Source organism: Puma concolor, chromosome B3 (assembly GCF_028749965.1).
Source record: "Puma concolor isolate L17-30 chromosome B3, mPumCon1.1.hap2, whole genome shotgun sequence".
Classification (NCBI taxonomy): Eukaryota; Metazoa; Chordata; class Mammalia; order Carnivora; family Felidae; genus Puma; species Puma concolor.
Window position 1 is genome coordinate 131,761,479 of NC_141672.1, and position 22,763 is coordinate 131,784,241.

Consider the following 22,763-nt stretch of genomic DNA (forward strand, 5'->3'; position numbering starts at 1 on the left):
CTGACTATTAAAAGAAACTAGCTTAGTCTGGGGCCCTCAGAACTCGGTTTTGGAATGCCCTCGGCACCCAGGGACTTCCCTTTCATCTACGCCCCCCAGAGAGTCCCAGCAACATCTTTCTCTTAGCCAAGGCCCTCCAGCTGCCCCAGGCCCCTGTGGTGTGGGTGGCCTTGAGAGGCTTCCTTCCTGGCCAGAGACTGGAGAGGAAAGGAAGCGGCAACCCTGGGCTGCAATATGACCCTGTCTTGTACAAGGGCATCAGCCCAAAGCTGAAGATTGCATGGTCTGCTCTGGCAAGGCCAAGAGGGAGAGCTACGTAGCCGCACAGCTGGTCAGTTATAAGAGAAACACAGCAAACTCACACCTCACAGTGACAAGAGGACTTGAGCTTCTGTTGAATTAAAGCACTAATTTGAACCAAAGCAGAAAAACACAGACCCTCGGTAGAAGGCACCTTAACATCTTGCTCCATCCATCAGCCACTGCCCGACTCCCCACTCTGGTGTCCCCGTACAGTTCGTTTTCAGAAGCTGCTTCGAGACCCACGTATCAGTGGCTCACCCTCCACCTAGCCAGCCCATTCAACCTCTGAGCCGAATCTACTACTTAGCAACTATTTCTCTGACTCTTAAATAATACTTCATTACGCTGACTAGAAGATCCTCTTTCTGTAACTTCTACTTTCTTAAAAAACCAGATGTTAGACTAGAGCAGGATACAATTTGGAATCACAGGCCTTAGTCTGAATCCCTGTCCTGCCATTGAGCCCTCTATATGACCTTCGGTCAGTTGCTTTATCTCCTGAGGGCTTCATTTCCCCATCTATAAATTGGGGTGTTAACATCACCCTCACCAGTGATTCTGAGATTAAGCGAGCTGGTGTATGTAATCTGCATAGCACCACGTCTGGCCAAAGTAGGTGCTTACTCAAGGTTAGTTCCCACCCTCCCAGTGTCCCTCTCTAGTGCTAGCCCTCAAGTACAAAGATCCTGACGGCTGCTGAGCTGCATTCCCCACGAATGTTTTTGTCTCCAGGGTAAATAGACTCAGTTTAGGTCCACGAATGCACCTTTAGCTCTTTGTGGACTCTCCACTTTGCTGCAGGAGAAGAGATTTCCCTCTGAGTCAGTGATCCTCCTAGTTGTTTACCAAATGGGGGAAAAAAAATCTATCCCTGTCTCCTGTGAAGAGCTTGGGGCCTGCAGTCAGAGCATTGCATGTCTTAAGTTGAGTATTCACATGATGGGGTCTGCCTGCATAAATAGAAACATCCTTCTTACTAGTCATCAAGTTTTCTGTTCAAGAACTATTACACATTTCACAAATCCAAGGGGACAGCCTCAGTCAGATAAGAGTCTGCCAGCTGTAGCTCTGGCTGTGTCTATTGACAGCTGGATTGGCTCTGTGGACTCAGTGGTTTCCCCCGGAAATGCTCAGGAGGGCCCAAGCGCAGCCTTCTGCTCTGGACCTTGGCAGGGCTTGAGGGTGGTTGATCTTATGACTGAGGTTTTTCAATTAATGACCTTGCTCAGTATGAGATATTAAAGGTTGCGTTTTTGTTTTTGTTTTTAACCCAGTACCACATGTTAACGACTCAGGAGATTTAGGAATATTAAACACTCCCTCTCAGCTCCAAGATGACAACTGATAAATATATAACCGTAAGATACTGAAAACAACAAAGAACGGGAGGAGAAATCTGAGCCCTGGGAGATTAATAAATAATAAGGAGTGAATGCAGTCAAGCACAGATCCCCAGCGGGGCCCATTACTTGGGCTCCTGCATAAAGCCAGGAGAGGCAAGCATGGCTCCTATAATTCTGTTAACACTAACAACTAGTCCTTAAATGCTCTCAGATGCATATAACAGGGGTATTTATATTCTCTTAGCAAGCAGAGTGTTGTTCCAGAATTGTGAACAGTGGTTTAATTTGGAAAATTGGGTAATCTAATCACTAGCTTTTCAACTGCCTTTGTACCTACTCCCTAAGGCAGCCTCCTATACCATGTGGATCTGTGGTTCTCGATCTGCATCACCCTGAGCCCTCATGTTCCATGGAGGGTCTTTTGGAGGAAGCTGGGTGGGCACAGCTGAGTGAGCTTCTAGACCCTCTCCATCTGCTTCAGTAAGACAGTGTGCAAAACAATCTGGAACAAAAGGATTTTTTTGTTGTTGTTTTTTGTGTTGTTTTTGTTTTTGTTTTTTTGCTTCAAAAGAGAAACTTGAAACTCACTGGTCCCATGATGTTTACATCCTCTTATAAATTACTTTTCCACTCATTGGTATGTTTCTGAAATGTTACTTTGTTAATGTACTAGGTAGAGTTCAGTCATTGTATGAATAAACCACAATATATTCATTCCGCTTCTGGTGGTTATTTAGATGATTCCCCCTTTTTCACCATTTCAAATAATGCTTCAGTGAAGTTGAGGGCATTTTTGGTATCAACAGTGATAGATGGTGAACTCCAAGTTGGTCAAGAAGGGAAGGGACAGCAGGAGGGGCCGACTGGATAGTGAGAATGGGGAGAGTGGATAGAGGGCTAGAAATTGCTTGGACGTGATGAAGGCAGGACCAGATAAGCTATAATAAGGCCCCGAGTCTGATGAGGGACACAATGTGGCATGTAAAAAGCATTTAAAAATTAAGGTAAATTGAATAGGACTGAATTAAATTAAACTAAATTTAATTTTACTGAATCAATGAGATGCTAACCTTGCACATTTTTAACATCATGGTTCCCTTTTCCTTCCCTCACCGCAATGTTAAACCAGCGTATGGTTTTTGGGAGTTTCATGAACATCAAATATAAATTAGACCAAGGATTGAGTTTCTGAAGTGAATAATGAATAATAAATGGTTGCTTATATTAGTATCTCACACAGAAAAATGTTGAGGTTACGAAGATTTTTGTGAAATTCGGATGCCCTTAAGCTCTCAGGATCCACTTTCTTGATATTGTGAGCATTTTTGCTCTCAGAAAATTTTGCTTCCTGTCTCCAAAGGCAAAAGGCAACATACAGAACTTTCAGAACATGTAATTATTCATATGAATTGAAAATAATTTTGATAGCGGTGTCTGGGTGGTTCAGTCCATTGAGCATCTGGCTCTTGATTTCGGCTCAGGTCATGATCTCCTGGTTCGTGGAATCGAGCCCCTTGTTGGGCTCTGTGCTGACAGCATGGAGCCTGCTTAGGATTCTCTCTCAAGCTCTCTATCTGCCCCTCCCCCACTCATGTTCCATCTCTCTCTCTCTCAAAATAAATAAATAAACATTAAAAAAAAGAAAAAGAAAAAGGGGTGCCTGGTGGCTCAGTTGGTTGAGCATCTGACTTTGACTCAGGTCTTGATCTCACAGTTGGTGAGTTTGAGCCCTGCATCAGGGTCTGCGCTGGCAGCTCGGAGCCTGTTTGGGATTCTCTCTCTTCCTCTCTCTCTCTCTCTGCCTCTCTCTCTCTCTCTCCCCTCCCCAAATAAATAATTAAATAAGTAAAAAGAAAAGGAATCATTTTGATAGACGTATATCTTTTACATTGCCTTATATTATAATATTGAGTGGAAACAAAATATGAAATCTTTTTGAATTTGAATTTGAATAAATCTAAAGTACTGTGAGTTAAAAGTCTTTGTAACAATATGAGTTAAATCTTTTCTAGCATCACAGGGCGCTCTCCTCTATGGTGGATCCTAAAGATCGTTAAGCAGGAGAAAACACAAAGTAAACATGATTCAGTTTGCAATTGGGATGGGCAGATTTTCCTCTCTTCCTCTCTCCAAATTCCTGAACATGTGATGCTTTGACTATCCCTGTGGCTCCAATGGCTCCAATTGTCTTTACTTTTTGGAGTGTGCATTATTGGAAAGCATTTCAAGCCAGATCTTCGGGCCAAATTGAGGATAATGACTAATTGGGGTGTTGCCAAAACTACTTGTTCCATTTATTTACATCCTGTAATAAGGAAAGTAGTTTTAAAACAAAGGATATTGTTCGCATTTACAAACATGAAATTCTGATTGTTTTAACACAACAATAAAAGTTATTGCTAGCAATCTTGGTTTGGAATAGCCCCTATCATAAAAAGTCTAGAGCTAATACCTCAGCTGATTTTAACATATGATCAATGAGATGAGAGTCTAGAATCCACCCTGATTACCAACTGACAAATGCATTCAGCTGGTCATCAGAGGACCAAGTCCCTATGGCTTTGCTGCCTCACTGCTTGGTCTGGACTAGGAAGTTCTGATGGTGTGGCTTTATCTCCTAGCCAGCTCCCACGGATTAGTCATAGCTCCTGGAGGCTGAAAGAATCGGCACCTCTGGGGAGTGTGCAGGCATCAGTTAGTGATGTCTGCCAACAAGCACCAGGGCAGGGAGGAAGGGCAGCGTTCTCGCCCTGGGAGGGAGTCCGAGTATCAAAGTCAGAATCTTATCTCCATTTTCTCTCAGCCATGAGGTATCTTGGGCAAGATATCACCTGCTCCTCAACCTCAGCTCTCTCGTCTACAAAACACAGGCAACAAAAATTGTTAAGAAAATTAAAATTGATACTACACCTGAGAAAGAAATCTTAACTGCTGTTAATATGTCTTGGCCTATCCCAGTCTGGTGTTTCTCCCTTTAACTCATGGTATTTTAGTATTTCTGTCACCCTTTTGGCAATTAATTGCAAACCACCTGCCACCTGGTGTTAGTGCACTGTAGGACATCAGGTTCAGTTCCTGTCCCTTTCTGTACTGCCCACCCTTTCTGGTCCTGGCCTCTCCCGTCATAGGTGATCGGTAAGGGTCTGTTTACTGAATGAATGTGAACCTGTTACTAATAGCATTTTTAAAAACTTTAAATGTTGTCGGATGAGTAGTAACTTTATTTTCTCTTTTATTCTTTATGTTATATCTTTTTTATTTGGAGAGACGTGTTTTGTATTTTATTTTGGGAGGATTGTTACTATTTATATTCATGGGATCATAGGGTTTTTTTTTTTTTTCTCTCTCTCTCAAAGAATTTTCAATTGGGCTTTATTTTTAAGGAACTGAGCTCTTTTCTGTGTTCAGATAGCCCCATGGGCCAGTTGAAGAAGGCGCAGGGAGGTGGGCTTGGTAGATCAGGCACTGGGGAGGCTACTGACATCTGAGCAAGGGCCCCCTTTGGGCTGAGCTGGGGCAGGGGGCTGGGCTCGCCCACTTCCTGTGCAGAGCACTGGCACTTTTTAACCCATCTCCTTCCTTCTTGAAACCCTCCTCCGCTCGCCAACCGCCCCCCCCCCTCCACCCCCCGCCCATCCTCAGCTGACACTGCACTCACAGCAGCATAGACTTAAATGATTTACTTAGTGATCCGCCCTGGCCACAGCTTTGAGCCATCCGGACTCAGCCTTCAGGGCTTTCTCTGTCCACAGCCCAATGCTTTTAAAATCTAGGTCTCCTGAGAATTGACTGTGCTTCCACACAAATCATATTGTCTAGCTTGCTAGAAAGTTCCTTGGCTTTCTGCTTATCGCTCCAAGAACAGTTAGTTCCCTATTGCTGCCGCCAAGCATGTAAACAATCCTGTTTCTTCTTTCCCGGGTGACAGGCGCATCACATCGTGCTGAGCAGAAACCCCTCTCAAGAAGAGGCAGCAGTCTCTGCACATTTGGTCGCCCGCGCTGTCGTCGCTTCCGGGGGGATTGAACACCACGGTGAGCGGAAACCTTCTGTGGGCGTCGCACCTTGCCTGCGCCCTGCCCGTCCCGCACACGGGTCTGTGAACCAGCTGCCTTTAGGATGGGTGAACAGGTGGATGGACCTGTGACACAGGCCCCCCTGGAGAGCTTTGGCAGCTTTATGTGGTGGTCCTGAGCTGTGCCCCTGTGTTACTTTCACCAGAGTTCTCTGCTTTCTGTCCTGTTTAGCTTTTCTCTAACCTTTTACTTTCAAATACGGCGAATCTTCATCCAAGCAGAGCTGTGAAGAGCCCCCAGAGAATCCACGCTGGGCTTACAGGGAAATCTGCTCTACTTTCAGAGGTGATCTATTTTTAAAGATTGCTGTGGAGCTACTGTGGCAACAGATAGATCAGGCCTGTTGGAACCCCAGCCTACAGACTTTCACAGGACAGAGCTTTCAATCAGGATGAACTTTAATGGTTTCAGGAGTCCAAGAGGAAGTTGCCATTTATGAGTCATATGGTTTTTCTTAGCCCCATGTGATAGGTAGAGCGGTGAGCTTGGGGAGTTCTTTAATCTGCCATTCTAGACTCAGAGCATACAGTATGCCTCTAGTGATGGGGAACATGCATTCTGGTGGCTTATTTTTGGTCAGAATATTCAGAAACAGAGTATAACTCATAAAGGAGACCTAGGGGTATATTGCAAAATATCAGGTAAAAAATAATGATCTACTGTAGTAAAATAAGGTCCAACGTGCCAGCAAGCCTAAAATGGAGATCCGGAATAGTTGGGATTCAGGGGGCAGAGCTGGGCTAGAAGGCAGAGGCTTCTAGCTGGAGGGTAGGCGGAGATGAAGGGAATACCAAAATGAGCAGCCTGGTGCGTAGAGATTTCTGGGCCAGGCAGGGGCTCCAGTCAGGGAGGAACTGGTGAAGGGGATATCAGGGTTTATCCATCTGTCCATCCTACCTTACAGACCCCTCATTCTGGCTTCCTGGAGCTTTGAGCACCTTTTTGGAGCTGGAGCAGCGTATCTACAGATAGAGAAGGCAGGCAAACTTTCTGATCCTCTCTTTTTGGAACACACCATATATAACAATCGGCTTCAAAACCTTCAAAGGGTCAACAGTTTTTTGACCAGCTTTCTGGTGCTTAACATTACTTTATTTTTTTTTTCAAATTTTTTATGTTGTTGGTTTTTTTTTTTCCTTTGAGAGACAGAGGGAGAGCAAGCACAAGTATGGGAGGGGCAGAGAGAGAGGGAAACATGGAATCATAGCAGGCTCCAGGCTCTGAGCTGTCAGCACAGAGTCCGACACGGGGCTCAAACTCAAAACCGTGAGATCATGACCTGAGCCAAAGTCCAGCGCTCAACCAACTGAGCCATCCAGGCACCCCAACATTCCTTTAATAGGGGAAGAGAATCTTCCATTCCCAACTATTAAGACAGTTAAGATGCAAACACACATTTGATGGAAATTCCTATGCTGGCAGGAGCCACAAATCTAAGTGCCTATAGGAACCACACAAGCAGTGTGAGCAAAATAGATAGCTATTACGATACAGTAGGAGCAGCAAGCCTAATCAGAAATGGCAGCTACTGTTGGTCGTAATACGAGAGAGACAACACAAAGTGTGAGGACTGTGGCAAACTGGAGAATCCCATGTGCTATTGAAAGTGAGCAGCTGTTACAGCTCCAGCCCGTTACTGTCATGTAGAAGGCAGGCTTAGAGGGCAGATCTGTTTTTCAAGAGAAGGCAGAAATCTAGGTTTTTCTGTGTAATTGTTGGTAACCAACTCAAACATGTTTCAGGCTCTGATCAGGCAAAGCAAGTGTGAGGGCAAAACACATGTAACTTCTGACCTGGAGAGCGTGCGTATAATGAATGGTTGTCAGAACCTTCCTGTTTTCCTCAGGCTCATGGGTTAAGACAACTGGAGGGTTCTGAGCATTTAAACTGATGAGGTGGGGGTGGCGGGAGTCTATTCCCTAGAGAATACCAAACAGCTAGAGGAAACTAAGGCCCAGAGAAAAGAGGAAGAGTTTCCAGCTCAGGAAACTAAGGCCTCTTTGCCTAGAGGGATTCTGGTTCACCAGCATCTCAGCTAGTTAATAAATGTATGGATTGGGTGAGGACCATAGAAATTGTGTCCTGAAATGTTTTTTTTTTCCTGTAGCTGCAAAGTTAGGCCACTCTGTTTTGCATGGTTTACAGAATCACAGAATCCAAATACACACACACACACACACACACACACACACACATATATATTACATTTTTTAGTCTAAATATAGCATGGGTACTATAAATTGAGAATGACAATAATACCTACTTGATACATTTAATAAGATCTGTGAGACTTAGATGACCTCACACAGTAATAATAGTAATAATAGCTAATGCTTACACAGTGCATACTGGCATGGTTCTAATCAGTTACACTTCTTTAAAAATTTTTATTTATTTATTTTGCAAGACAGGGAGAGAGCATGAGTCGGGAAGGGCAGAGAGAGAGAGGGAGAGAGAATCCCAAGCAGGCTCCATGCGGCCAGCACAGAGCTGGACTTGGGGCTCGATCCCATAAACCATGAGATCATGACCCAAGCCGAAACCAAGAGTCAGATGCTTAACCGACTGAGCCACCCAGGCACCCCTAACCAGTTACATTTATTAACTCAATTAACCCTCACAACATTGTGAGGTTGATGTAAGTATTTCCAGTTTCTGATGGAGAAACGGAGAGATTAAGTAATTGCCCCAAGAGCACATATCCAGGGAGTAGCAGATTTGAACCTAGGCTCTTGACCTCCATGTTACATTGTAAGGACTGACACTGCACATGCTCCCTTTTCTTCCTTGCCCCTCCCCACTTAGGTCTACGGAAGAGCCTATGGCATTTGGGACAGAGGACATGGGAAGAGCGGAGGCACGCAGAAAGATGGATTTGGAGAGCCAGTGGGAAGGGGCCAGTCCAGGAGTACGCACAGGCTTTTAGCACCTCCCCTCTGCCTCTGGTGGCCTGAACCCCACAAACTGACTTGCTGGTCAGAATTTGAAATATAGGAAGAGTGTAAAGATGGAAGAAAAGTTCCCCCCAGGAGCAGGGAGATACAATTGAAGATGCAATAGAGATTAGGGAAGGGGCTTACTTCTGCTTGAGCTTTAGGGGATTGGTTGCTAGAAACATAGGGCGCAGAGCCTCAGGAGCTCAGAGGCGGCAGGAATCATGGTAAGAGTAATGTTAGTGACAACAGTAGTGGGAATTGAGCTTGCCTTGTGTGCAGGTGCTGGAACTCTCATACACGTGCTCATTTAATCCTTTTAATAAGCCTGAAGGCGGGATGTGACCTCCCATTCTGCAAATGAGCTAACACAGCCAGCTCTCCATACCTGCAAATTCCATCAGTCTCTATTCTCTGAACTCATTGCTCTACCCAGAAAGACCACAGCCCCTATCACTCTGTGGGGTGCTCCTAGACACGCCCTTCTCTAATCAGAGGAGACTTGAAATGGCCATCACCTTGATGCCTTTAGGAAGAAAGTTTACCGCAGCCTTAAAGGGGAGTCAGCGCTAAGTGGGGTTGGCAGTGGAACTGCAGGATCAGAACAGCTGCTTGTCAGGCAACACCATGAAGCCCTAGGACAGGTGCAGAGACGAGCACCCGCCCTGGTCTCTAAGGCCTCAAAAGGCCATCTAAATGGGCACATCAGGAATGAATACAAGCACGGAGAAACCCCAAGCTATTCCTAATGTGTTAACCTGTTTGAAAACTGCTGTCAGAATCCTTGTTCTCTCGGTGGCAAAACGTGCAAAAGGCCGTGGAGAGTGAACTGACCATTCGGCATTTTGAGACACAGAGTTTGTTCTGGCTTTTACCCACGGTGCCTAAGTGCGGCGTGGGCTGAGGGGGCCCATGTTACATGAATGGAACCAGCTTCCCTTTGGAAGCTGGAGTGAACTGGTCCCCACCCAGCCAGGAGCCACAGTCCCACTGTCTTTCAGGGTGCCTGGTTCTCATGTCATCTCTGTTACCCCCTCTCAGTCCAGTCCCCCCACAGTGGGAAAGAAGGGAACCCACCCAGGGCTGGGGGTTCCCCAGGCCTCTGCTGCCTCTAGCAAGAAGAAAGAAAGGGGAGCATTTGGTACTCATCTTGTCTGACAAGTAAGGGGATACCAATCCCCCCCAAATACACACACACACACACACACACACACACACACACACACACACACTGGCTGGCTTTCACCCAGGGTGGCAGGACTGTGACCTGGACATTAGTCACTTTTAGTTCAGAAATCCCAGCCAGATCCCCTGGGAGCAAACCCACATGGTCTACCAAATGCTAAAGAAATCCACATGCATGGGGACCACAGCTCTGCTTTCCTGTGCTTAAACCTGTCTGTGCAGAGCACACTTTTTTTTTGTTTGTTTTTTTTTAAAGAATCATTAATGAGAAACATTTCTCATCTGGGGATTCTCCGTAGCCTGCTTGCTAAATGCCCATGGAAGGCATTGCCCTCTGACAAACGAAACGCCACTGGCCAGGAAGCTAGCGTGTTTCAGGCTCCATGCTCCAGCTAATCCCTTTGCTCTGTGCCTTTCCTGCATTCCTTATGCAGACAAAACTGCCCTAGAAGTCACGAAGGATTGCGATTGCATAAGGACTTCCAATTCAGGCTCCTGGAATGTCACTAACCTGAGCCTGGCCTGCTTCCCGGAGCAGCCATAGACAAACTTGGTATTAACAGCTCTCCCAACCCTGCGAAGTGTTCAGGGCATTGGCCTTGTGTTTATAACTCTTCTCCTAAAGGATATTAAAATGAAATGGGTGGAAGCCAAGTACATTTCGGTGTAAACCTTTGAGAGGCAGAGCCTGCTGAGCACAGGCGGCCTTGTTTGGAAGTGGCTCCGTCTGCAGCCTGGGCTCTGTAGGGTCCGGACACAGCACAGTGGAAGGGGTTCTGTCCCACTAGAGTCTCAGGGGCAGGGGGTGGGATTCCTGGCCATATGAATCAGACTCATGAGCATGGGGTGCATTCCCAAGATACAATTCCCCATGCGCAAATATGTCCATCTTCCTGCTGCCCCCTTGTGCTAGGCTCTCCCCACATTTGCACAGTAGACATAAAATATACAAGTGTCTGAAGCTGGGCACTGTATCTTGATGCAGTCTCCTGTTTTATCCACCTACCTGATCCTCCCTTTTCTCGACTCTTCCTCCTGTGGCCCACCTTGTCAGCCTGCCCCTCTGCTGGGTCCCACCCCACCTGCAGCCCACTCCCTGCCCCGCATTCCTGGGTTATGGATGCCCCTTGGGCCCTGTGTGTCCCGCAGAGACAAGAAGTCAGACAGGCTCTGGAATACACATATGCCCAGTGCCAGTGGACTCCTGATAGGTAACGTGGCCACCCGAGAGTAGCCACAGTCAGGTGTCCTTCATCTTCCCGTGGTCCCCCTCGGCAGCCCCTGCTGTTGCCCTTGCCCCACCTCCAACCAGAGGCCTCCAAAGTGGGGTTTGGGGTGCAGCCCTGCTGATGGAAATGGGTGTAAACCACAGCTGGCCACACCCACCCACTCTCTCCCATCCTCCTCAGCCTCCCTAGTCGCCCTCAAGCCCCGTGTGCTCCGACAGACCCTTCGTCGGTCCGATGCAGAGTCCATTTCTTGTTACAAAATGCGCAGCCAGCCTGATCCTGGCCTGCCTTGAGCTCCATAAGCAGGTATCAGCATCCACGCCTGCTGTGTGCTCTAAAGGAAGGGGAAGCTGCAGAAAGAAAGTGGTGGGTAAGGACAGAGAAGAACCCTTATCCTGTTTCCCACCATCATTAGTAGGGCCCTTTCTCAGAAACCTCTGGAAGGCACCTCAGAGCACATGCCATCCAGTGTGCCATCCTGGACCACATGTCTGAGGTCCAGGACATGTCCAGACTCATTCTGCAAGCTAGGGACAAAGCAAGGCTTAGACAGAGGCCAGACACTGCCTACTTAACCACGGCCCCAGAACTGGAGAGTGAGTGGCATTGTCCCCAGAGGTCCAGGGAGCCCAGAGGACAGACAGGTGGGGGCTGCAGGGTTGGCAGAGGATCAGAAGAGATGGCCTCTTCCTCTCTCCAAGTCCATGCTGTTGGTCTCTCTTCCCAAAGAGACAACCTTGCGCACACTGAAACCTCATCAAGCTTTGCTTACAAACTGCCTTCCATCTTTGTGTCTGAGAACAAAGCCTATGGCGTCATTCCTCTGCTAGGAAAGATGAAGTACGTGCCTCTGTGATATACAGTTTTTCACTCCTATACTGGCTAATAATTTGTGTGCAGAACTTCTCAGAAATGCCTATGTTTTTAATACCCTGACTTGGCTTCAAAAAGGGTTTTTAGGGCAGCTTATGGAAAATATATACTTCAACCAAGACAAGTAACTGGGGCTAGAAGCTGCTGGATACCTGACCACTACTGGGTGGGACAGTGAGTGGTGGGGAGGTAGAGATGGGGTCAGCTTCCTGGTGGTAAGGATATTGGAGGCAGGCAGATCCCCATGGTGACGGAGCCCTTTACTGGGCCCATAGGTGCCTGGCACTGTGCAGGCACTTCATGTTTGCTCTCCCACAGAAGCCCCGCCCAGCCTGCCGCCATCTTGGTCACCTCACACTACTAAGGCAGACCTTCTCCTCAGAATGACCTTGGACTTCCTGGGGATCATATGGCTACTGAGCAGCAGGTCTGCTGCTCCAAGAAGCCATGTCCAGGGCCTGTGGAAGTGTTCTTCCAAGAGAGAGTCTTTAGTGTGGACCACAGAAGGCCTTGAGGTGAGGAGAGAGCATGACTTGGGCTTCATGTGTCCTCAGGCCACCCTTCCCACCTCCCACCCCTCAGGGCTGGGAGGTAGCCTCAGGGCAGCTGCCTGTGCAGAGACCAAGGCAGCCCCAACAGCCCCAACAGGACCCCAAATTGGTCCAGTCTGTTTGTTTGCTGGGTGATGGAGCTCCTCTGGGTTAACGCCAGGCTACATTCCCTGCGGTCCTTAATACTTTTGCAGTTAGTACAGAGTACAGACTATTTTCCAAGACTGTTACAAAAGATAATTGTCACATTGTACATGCAGGCCTCCCTCTTAATGAAAGCTGTCCTCACTGTTCAGCTCTTGCCTTAGGACAGCCTCAAGAAAATGAGCCCAGGGTGACTGGAATTTGTTTTAATTAAAAGCCTCCTAACCTCCAGCGTGTCAAACTGTAACCCCGCATTCCTCTTGCTCTTTGAATGAAGCCTGGTTTTCTTTTGCCTGTATAAGAACACAGAGACAGAACAGAGTCTGACAGGGCCTCTGGGAGACATTGAGTCCCCTGCCCAGCAGGCAGGCCACACTTCCTCCCTCGCTCTAACCCACAGACAGCCTGAACATTGTGTTGGGGTGGAAACGGGAGAAGACTCGTGGCCTTGGAACACCTGTGCCACCAGGGCTCAGATTTACAAGTTAAGTCATGCTTCTGTGCTTTAGAAAATGACCTCATCTTCTGCCAAGGCCACCGGCATCAGGTTGCAGATGATTCTAGAAGAGGTTTTTAAAATTGGGGGCGGCCACTGTGAGAGAGCTGCAAATCGCTGGCTTTCTGAAAATCTGGCTTCAGGGCACAAGGCCCATGCTGGGACATGGCATCTCCCCACCCTGCTCGATCTTCGATCTCGCTGGAAATCCTGCTGTCACTCGTCCCCCAGGAGAGGAAACTCTGCTCATCAGGGAGTCACTCCTTAGCTGTAGTGACAGGATAGATTTGCTCTCCTCTCAAAGATCATGCGGTTCACAGTTCAGAAAGCTAACGTGGGGGTCGGAGGGGTGAGAGAACTACATCAGGATCTTGTAGTAAAGGGAGTTTTCCTATATCCCAGGTAAATATAAAAGTAGTTTCAAATTTATAGACTGGGAAGGCACCCACAGTGGATGCCCTACCCCTTCCTCTGTTCCTGAGTTGCAAGGCTGTTGTGATCTACAAGGCCACTGACATGATGCCTGATGTGTGACAACTTCTCTGTGACAATGGCAGTTGGGGAACCCTTCCCCTCCCCCTCCTCCCCTTGGACTAGAGGCCTTGCAGGAACAGAAATGGGAAAAGCCTGGACCTTTAGAGAAGCTGAGGACTCCGAAATACAGGAAGGGCAGCAGCAACCTCAGAGGGCAGATTTCCAGGCAGAGTCCGCCTCTGACATCCCCAGCTGAACACCTCGCTTTCGTTCGCTAGTAACCACACTGCCTTCGTTTCAGTAATACATTCCTTCCCCCTCCACCCCTCCCTTCCTTCTTCTCTCACTTTCATCCCCTCTTCCAGAGACCTATATGTGCTAACAAGCATCCTCTTTGGGGAAATATGAATACATCTCCCTGAGGTAGAGGTTGAGCCATTTATGCACTAGTTTGCGTTAGACCAGGCAGCTCCCTCTCTCCCAGCATCTCTGTGAGATCAACTACACTAAGGGAAAGGAGCATGTGGCACTCAGGTCTAGGAAGCCAGCTGAGGCTTTTAGGGGAGGCAGTCGGTCAGCGTGTGACTGCTGGGGGAAGGGATACTGAGAGGTGGGAGGACATTACAGGAAAGGGGCCAGAAAGGAATCAAGCACAGCTGTGTCCTCCTATGTCCAGTTCCTTACCAGGAAGGGGAGGGAAATGTTTCCCATCCATTTTGCCTCCTCCTGTATCTGAGCATGGTACCACTTCTGCCAAAGCCCAGGCTCTGAAACTCAGTCCCTCCTTGTTCAGCCCCAACTCCTTCCTACGCTCTTTATATCTGCCAGTCTTCATAGTAAGAGCTCATCTCAGGAGAACAAGGCTGAGACTCAGAAAGATCTCTACCTTTTTTTTTTTTTTTTTTTTTTTTTACTTTTTTTTAGTTTATTAGTTTGAGAGAAGCGCATGTGAGCAGGGGAGGGGCAGAGAGAGAGGGAGAAAGAGAATCCCAAGCGGGCTCAATGCAGAGCCAGACATGGGTCTCAATCTCATGAACCACGAGATCATGACCTGAGCTCAAATCAAGAGTTGACGCTTAACCAACTAAGCCACCCAGGCGCCCCAAAAAAGAACTCTTAAAGGCTCAGTTACATTCTTTGGTTAATTCCCAATTAGACAGAAAATTAAAATATCAGGAGTACTCCGCTCTGGAATATCGTTGTTAATTTTTAGACATGGAATGTTCATCTCTGTTATGCTTTTAAAATCAACAAAATAAATGCCACATCATCCTCACTAATTTGCTGTCATCAGATTATCAAAGTAGCCAAAATTAATGCTTAGTTTGAGCATTAAATCTGTAATGCTTTCTCCCATGAGTCAGCTACTAGTAAAGAGATTTTCTGCTTGGTAGAATTTTCTCCTACCAAGAGAAAATTCTGAGTAAATACTCTAGAAATCATCCCCCTGCTGGTCTAGCAGACCCTCACTGAAAGAAAGGAACAGGGGGCTCCAGTTCAATTAACTTCTGTCTATAGCTACAAACTCTGGGGGCAGCTAGGACTGAAATCAGAGGCATCACCTCACAGCAGAATTCCTGCTTCGGTCTGGCAACTGCCTAGGCTCCAAGCAAAGTAAATCTTGCAGATAAATGAAACTTACTTGTTCTCAGACCTATCTTTTCCTTACGTTGACAGGGTTCGGTAGACTACATTTCGCAAGGGTTGGCTTCTCTCCTTTCTAAAACATATCACATGGAGTGTACTTGAATCATTTCTTGAGACCCCCAACATTCTCAGCATGAACTTCGGGTGTTCCCAGAGCTCTCGTGGTGTGCAGGGCCACACATCCGGTGCACATGAGATGAGCCCAGTATTCTACACCTGTGACCACTTTCATAGTGCTCCCGTCCTTTTAATAAGTCCACCTGTGCTTCCGGTGTGCCTGCTGGTCACCCTAGCATGGGCAGCAGAGGTCCATAACCACGACCCTCAAAGCTGTCCCTAAGTTAAAATGATTACCATTTATTGAGCACTGACTAGGTGTTAGGCGTGTCTTCAGTTGTTTGTATGCATTAACTCATTTACTCCTGACAATAACCCTATAAAGGAGGCACTAGCGTTATGTTCCCCTTTTTCAGATGAGGAGACTGAGGTCAACCATGTGAGGCACCCAGCTAGAAGGGAGCAGAGCCAGGCAACCTCTGACCTCTGGAGCCTGCCCTCTTTGCCACTCGCTGTGCTGACTCAGGAACAACCACCCTGTCTGCACAGGCGACCCAGTTATCGCTCCTCTGTGAGTTCTGGAGTGCTGTCCTCATAGAGGCCTCTTTGGAAGCACCTGGCACTCACAACACAGTATGAGAAAAGTGAATTCAAGGGCTGATTCTTTGGAAAAGGTATTAAAATAGATAATATGCTAGCTGGTCTAATCAAAAAAATAGGGAGGTAGCACAAATACAAAATTAGAGGTGATAACCAAATATGGAGGAAAAGTAAAGAAGTAAAGGGTTATATTTTATCTTTTCACTCGTAGGTCTTTGCACCACACAATACACATGAGATTTCCAAGTGGAAATGTCAAGTAGACCACTGTATACGTGGGTCATAGTCTATTCTGGCAAAAATGTGCTTGTCATGTGTCACCATGAGGTCATCTCCAGCAGGCACTTCATTGGGAGTCCCATGTTCCTGGAAGAGGAAGATATCACTTTTCCCTCTGCTAGAGCAGGGGTCAGTGGTCCAAATCCAGCTTGCCCCCTTGTATTTGTAAATAAAGTTTTCTTGGCACACAGCCATGCTCATTCATTTATGTATTGTCTGTGGAAGCTTTTGTGCCTCAACAGCAGAGTTGAATAGCAGAGATAGCAACCATATGGCTCTGAAAGCCTAAAATATTTACCATCTTGTCCTTTACAGAATGAGTTTGCTGACCCCTATGCTGGAACCCTATAATTTCTCCAGTTACAGACTAGTTTCTAGTTAATTTCTTGGTTCAGAATTTCCAGACCAAGTAGGTGATGCAGATTCAGGCCTCACCCATGTGGATGCCCCCTGTACGGTGTCTCAGTTTCAGATGCCATTTCTGCAGCCACGGATGGCCTCTGGACCATTGCGATTGCTCTTCACTCCATTTGTAGGGATTCCTGACCGTATTAGTTTTCTTTTGCCGCATAACAAATTTTGATTGCTTAAACCCATTTATCAATTCGGTTCTGTCGGTCAGAAGTCTAGCACAGTAAGGCTGGCTTCTCTGCTCAAGCTAAAATCAAGCTGTCGGCCTGCTGCATTCTCATCTGGGGCATGGGGATACTTTTCCAAACTCATTTCTGTCATTAGCAGAATTCAGTTCCTTGCGGTTTTAGGACTGAAGTCCCCATTTTCTTGCTGGCTATTGGCCAGGGGCCTCTCTTGGCTCCCACAGGCCACTCTTGGGTCCTTACACCATAGTTCCTTCCATCTCACCAATGGAGGACCTTCATGTCAAATCCCCCTTATGTTCTGAATGTCTCTGGCTGCCTTTTCTGCTACCAACTAAAGAAAACTCTCCTTTTCAAGGCCTTGGGTGATTAGGTTAAACCCAAGGGATAATCTCACTTTCTTAAAGTCAACTGTGGTATATCGCATAACCTCATCAAAGGAATAATATCTCCTCATATCTGCAAGTTCCACCCATGTCACAGGGGAGGGATTAGACAGAGTTGTCCTCCTAAATTCTGCCTATCACAGAAGAATTTGGCTTTTGGTAGCAAGCTTCATTCCATCTTCCTACCATACACAGTCCTCAGGCCTCATCACCAGTCCTCAGGCTTATAAAACTTTAGCCCTTACAGACTATACCTTTTTTTTCTAACACCCTCACGGTCCACTCAGCTTCAATGCCCACTCACCGTTCTGGCTTCTGGTTCCTTCTTCATTTATCATACCTGAGGTTTTCCCTTTCTTGCTTTCAAGATTGGCAAATATTTAAAATATTTTCCTTGTATTATAACCAGTATGTTTATGTGTTTGGAATGGTTGAGTTTCTTTCTTTAGCAGCGTGTCAGCCATATTTTGCAGAATTTTAATGCTGTAAAATTATGTTCTAAGATAACAGAGTCCATTAAAATAAGTGGACCCTCGGAGCCCTAACCTCAGTGAGCAGCAACCAGAGTTAGAGGAAGAATTAATGGTTAACCTGAAAACTCACCAGTGTGTTCAAGTCTGGGGAATATTTTCCCCATCTGTACTGTATGGCTGGGAGAGCTAAAATGTATGAAAACCAAGGAAAGTAAATTGCTGTATCCTGCTGAGACCTAAATCTTTTCTGAAAAACAGTCCAATTAACTAGGTCCTCTTGTCTAAATACTTATTTTTTTCAAATAGCTCACCACCACTAAAAGGGTACTTATTCTGTTTCCATTTCAAATCTGCAAGCAATCTTCAAATGTTTTTGCGATGCTTTTCTTCAGATGTGGCCAAGCAGTATTTTCAAGAGAGCATGGCTAATCTTAAGGATGCTGAAGGGATGGGAAAAGCCAAATTTCTTTCAATTCAAGATGATTATTGCCATTTTCTACAAGTCACCGGACAAAAAGAGGTAAATGCATTTGGACCCAAGTTTGACTAGTTATTTGCATGAGTTGACATCCAGAGGGCTACTCCTTCACTCTACAAGCATCCATCAAGCATCTACTATGGGCAAGGTATGTACCCGGCTCCCATAGGGACAGGGATAAATAATGCCAGGTGGCCACTCTTGGGCAGCTCCCAGATACTCATTCTTGGAAAATGAAAACTGTTTGTGAGAATGTAGATGCCGTGTTCCCCCAACTCCCCACAAAGGATCCTAAAGGACGAGAAACCTAAAACCCAGTGGGCAGACCCTGCTTATCACAGCCTGCAGTTCTGGCTGGGATAGAGGGTGCCGGTGAGTGTGCCTAATTCCTCTCTCCTAATTTTGGGTTATGGATGGAATTTACATATCTAACGAGAGCTACACAGCACAGAAGTTACAGCCCACGGTCCATTGAACCATACAGGCATGCTTTTTTATGGCTTGTAAAAATAGAACAAGCCCCAGAGTTTATATTCACTGGTAATTAAACCCTTGGGAACTTATTCTATGCAAAGCCTAACAGCTACCAGAAAGCTACTTGCTGTTGCCTTTATGTGTATAGATGTATATATTTTTTTCAACTTCAACCTATCAAGGCAAATCCTTGGGATGAAAAGCTTTTATTTTCTAGGCTGTTCTGTACACTTCCCCCCACAGCTCTGTCCTAAACCCCCCTCTGAATTGATGGGAGCTTAGGGAACACAGGTTTTTAATCTAGATGCTCCCATGTTCCTCAGACCAAAGTAGGACTACAGTAACCATAACATGTGGAGTTTCCATATTTTTCTGGATCCCCCAACTATAAAAGGGCCTTCCAGAGGCCTCAGATTCTAGAATATCTGTAGAAGTTCTAGGGAGGGTGCTCAGGTCAGAAGTCTAGAGGCAGGATGTAGTCTACCCCCATCATGACTTACCCCTTCCAGGTCATCAGTCATTGTTACCTCTAAAATGTATTGGTTGCTATGTCCACCTCTGCCAATCATCACCTCCTGTCTGGACCACTCTGACAGACTCTGGTCCCCCAGCTGCTTTCTCCACTCTTGACTTTTTCTCATCCATTCTGAATAAGGAAGCTATGGTGATCTTTTCAAAAAGCAGATCTGATCAATGAAACCCCCATTTGTAAAATACTCCAACGGCTTCTCAATGCCCTTAAAATAAATCAGAATCCTGTGTGTCTCACAATACCTTCAAGGATCTGGATTCTGCTGACATTTCCAGTCTTATTTTTGCCCCCTCCCCCGATCTGTGTTCTGGCCACATTGGCCTTTTCTAATCCCCACTTCCAGAAAGTGCCAGCTTTTGGTTCCTGCTCTTGGGGGTCTCTTCCTCATTGATCTCCTAAATAATGCAGGGTCTATCTTTCAGGACTCATCAGTTTGCCTGATTCCTTTCCCCAGTCCTCATTAGATTCTTCCCATTATTGTTCATCATAGAATCCTGTTTGATATAATAATATGATGAACACAGCACAGGAGTAATAGAACAAGATCATAAGAATAGTAAGTATATGTGTGGATGTGTACTGTCTCTCCCCTGCGTGGACTGATTTCCATGTAGCCAGAGACCCTCTTGCTCATGGTGGTGGAGGCTTGGCTATGGGTCGCCTGACTGCTCTAGCCACCACAGGGCACCCATCATCTCCCCTATTCCTGTCTGGCTTCCTGCCCTGGTGTCTGTCACTGATGCCACACCTCACTGCCCTTGCCCCAGTCACCCAAATCGGTGGTATTGATCCAAAGATGCACCTCGCTCCCCTCAGCCGCCCTTGGAGATTTTGGCAAACTGGCTCTTTTCATTCTACCCCCGGCCAGCCCTCCGGTGCCCTTGTAAGAATAGAAAAAGCTGCCTCTTCCTCGGGGGGATGCAGCCCGTGCCAGCACACATTGCTTGGAGAGCAGAACACAGGCTAGATTTCAGCTGCCCTCGTTCTCCTGCCCTTGTGCGTGACGCAACCCGTCCGCCCAAGCGTGGCAACCTTGCATGGGTCACAGCCCTCTCCCTGTGGGCTCTAGCTGGAGCTGGCTGACAAGGCTCAGCCCGAGGACAGTCCCAGGCATGAGCATGGGGCTGTGCTCAGACCACCCCAGATGTGTTCACAGCCGATACATTGGACTAGAACCCTGCACCAACAGGAAGGTGGTCTTTGGGAAGGAAAATGTCTTTTAAGGTAAAATGTAGGTGAAGGTCACTCTGCCACAGATTAAAATAGTGGGTTTATCTTCTAGTTGTGCTACTTTTCTGCTCAAGAACCTTCTCCGGGTTCTTACTCCCCATAAGAAAATCCAGACTCCCAAACCTGGCGCAAAGGCCCCCCACCAACCCTCAGCCCGGCCTGTCTCCCCACTCTCCCCTTCCCACTCTCTGTGCTGCAGTCAGATTAGCCCACTGCCTGGCTCTGCCCTTTGCCCTCCTCACACCTGGGCTCCCAGTTTCCCATGCCCTCTCCTCCTCCCACCCAGGTCCCATTTTTTCTTCACTCCTCTCCCTTAAGTTTTTCTACCTCTCACAGACTGACACAGTCTCTGTTTCCTCCAAACCCATGTCGCATCTCGTCCATCACCATCGTGACCTGCCGTTCAAGTTCATGCAGATCTCTCTCTAGTTTCCCCAGTCAGGCTATAAATGGCATTGAAAGCTTCATTTAGGAAAAAGAGTCCGGCTCTTCTTTCCATCACGGGCTCCTCCAAACCTGACAACCAATTGACAAGAATAAGTTGCCGAGCCCAACACCTGCCCCACACTAAATCCTTGCTCACAGGGGTTGGGAGGGGATGTGATACAAAAGGATGTGATGCACTTTAGCATCAAGCAAGTTACCCACGTACCAGGGTAGGCCACACGCTTCACAGTTTCCAGTTTCTCTGGTGATTTCATCTTTCCACCTAAGAAATTGTTTCTGCCTCATCACTGCCTTCTCTGTGGTTGGTTCCATACCCCAACCCTAGCACCTAACCCATATTACTGCCAATAAAACGAGTAAAGCTTTGCCAGCTCATTCCATCTGTGGAGTGCTATCAGGACACCTCCAGGGCCAGTTGGTGGGGACACCCTTTAATCGGTTCCGGCCTTATTTGAGTCTCAAATTCAGCATTTGTATCCTGCAGCCATAATCCTGCTTTCGTGTACAAGACCACAGAAGAATTTCAGGAGAAATGTGGGCGGTGGAGACAGGGCCTTCCCTCTGTATGTCTTAGTGTCTGACTCAAGAGATTAATGTCAGAAGATACTGGTTTCTGACCAAGCCATGTTTTTTATTCCACGTTGGTATAAATAAACCCAAGAAACCAAACAAAATGTCAAATATATTTAATTTTTCACCATGTTGGAATGTTTGCTTTTGGTTTCCTAAGCTATTTCTTATGAGAAATAGAAAACCCTGGAATATGTTCTGGATGTTTTGTAAGTACATACATTGCCAGGAAACTCTAATTTTCACTTAATGTAAGAACGTCCCTGGGCACATAGGCAGAAGAGCCTGCAACTGAAAAGGATTCAAATTACTGGCCGGATTCAGATCCTAGGTCTGCCACTGGGGAGCTGTCTGTCTGATCCTGAGCTAGTTTCTTTTTCTTTTCCTTTTTTTTTTTTTTAAATGTTTGTTGCTTTAGAGAGCCTGAGCAGGGGAGGAGCAGAGAGAGAGAAAGAGGGAGAGAGAGGGGGATGGTGGCTAGAGAATGCCAATTGGGACCTGACTCCCCAACCACAAGATTACAACCTGAGCCGACATCAAGAGTCAGACCTGAGCAAGTTTCTTGACTGCTCTGTACCTCAGTTTCCTCCTCTGTTCAGTGAGGATTAAAACTGTACTTACCTAAAGGAGACAGAATTACATGAGCTCACACATGCAAACTGTTTAGTACAGGTCTTGGCACATAAAGGACACAAAACATGTTAGCTTTTGCTCCTACTGCTTGACTGAAATGAATTCCTGCATTGTCTGAAGTGGCTTTGCTCTCCAGGTGTCCTTTATGCATTGTGTCTCCATGGTGAGCACCTCTCCGCTCACATGTATGCTACTTCCTGTCCCCGGTTTAAAGGGGAGAGTAGGCTTAGCTCAGGAGACACCACCCAAACCCATTCCCCTGAAAAGTGGAAATACACATCAGTCACACCATTTTCTTAAGAGGCATGGATTTTATCAGCCTTTGAGCTTTTAACCAGACTTTAACTTTTGTTCCCTTCACAGAGAGCAATCTCCATCCTGAGAGAGTCCCTGGAAGCCAAAGTGGCAGTGTTTGGTGACCTCAGCCCGGAGGTGGCAGAGACATACCGGCTGTTAGGTGGGGCCGACCTGGCACAGGGGAACCAGAGTGGGGCCCACAAGAAACTAAAGAAGGTAAAGCTGGAGCCAGTACTAATGCAGAGAAAACTCTCCCCACGGGTCACTTTCTCTCCCTCCACCATGCTGTTTGTAAATGAAACTTTATCAGTGGCTTATTTAGGTAAGGTGACATCACTTTCGCAGTTGATCCAAGCCAACACTTTTTGGGTAAGCAATATAGTAATCCTTTTATACACATATGTTTTTAAATGAATTATCAATTATTTTTTTACCATGCAAATGTTTTAAATTTTTT

General features: G+C 46.6%; 1 protein-coding gene across 7 annotated transcripts in view; it reads left to right on the forward strand.

Annotated features, from left to right (window-relative positions):
- TTC23 (tetratricopeptide repeat domain 23) overlaps window positions 1-22,763 on the forward strand; it is a 105,062-nt gene that overhangs the window by 65,030 nt on the left and 17,269 nt on the right. For all 7 annotated transcript variants that reach the window (XM_086711434.1, XM_086711433.1, XM_086711436.1 and 4 more), the window contains 3 exons: window positions 5,575-5,680; window positions 18,038-18,165; window positions 22,373-22,522. In XM_086711434.1, the coding sequence (XP_086567560.1) occupies window positions 5,575-5,680; window positions 18,038-18,165; window positions 22,373-22,522 (384 nt within the window). The remainder of the gene's footprint in view (window positions 1-5,574; window positions 5,681-18,037; window positions 18,166-22,372; window positions 22,523-22,763) is intronic.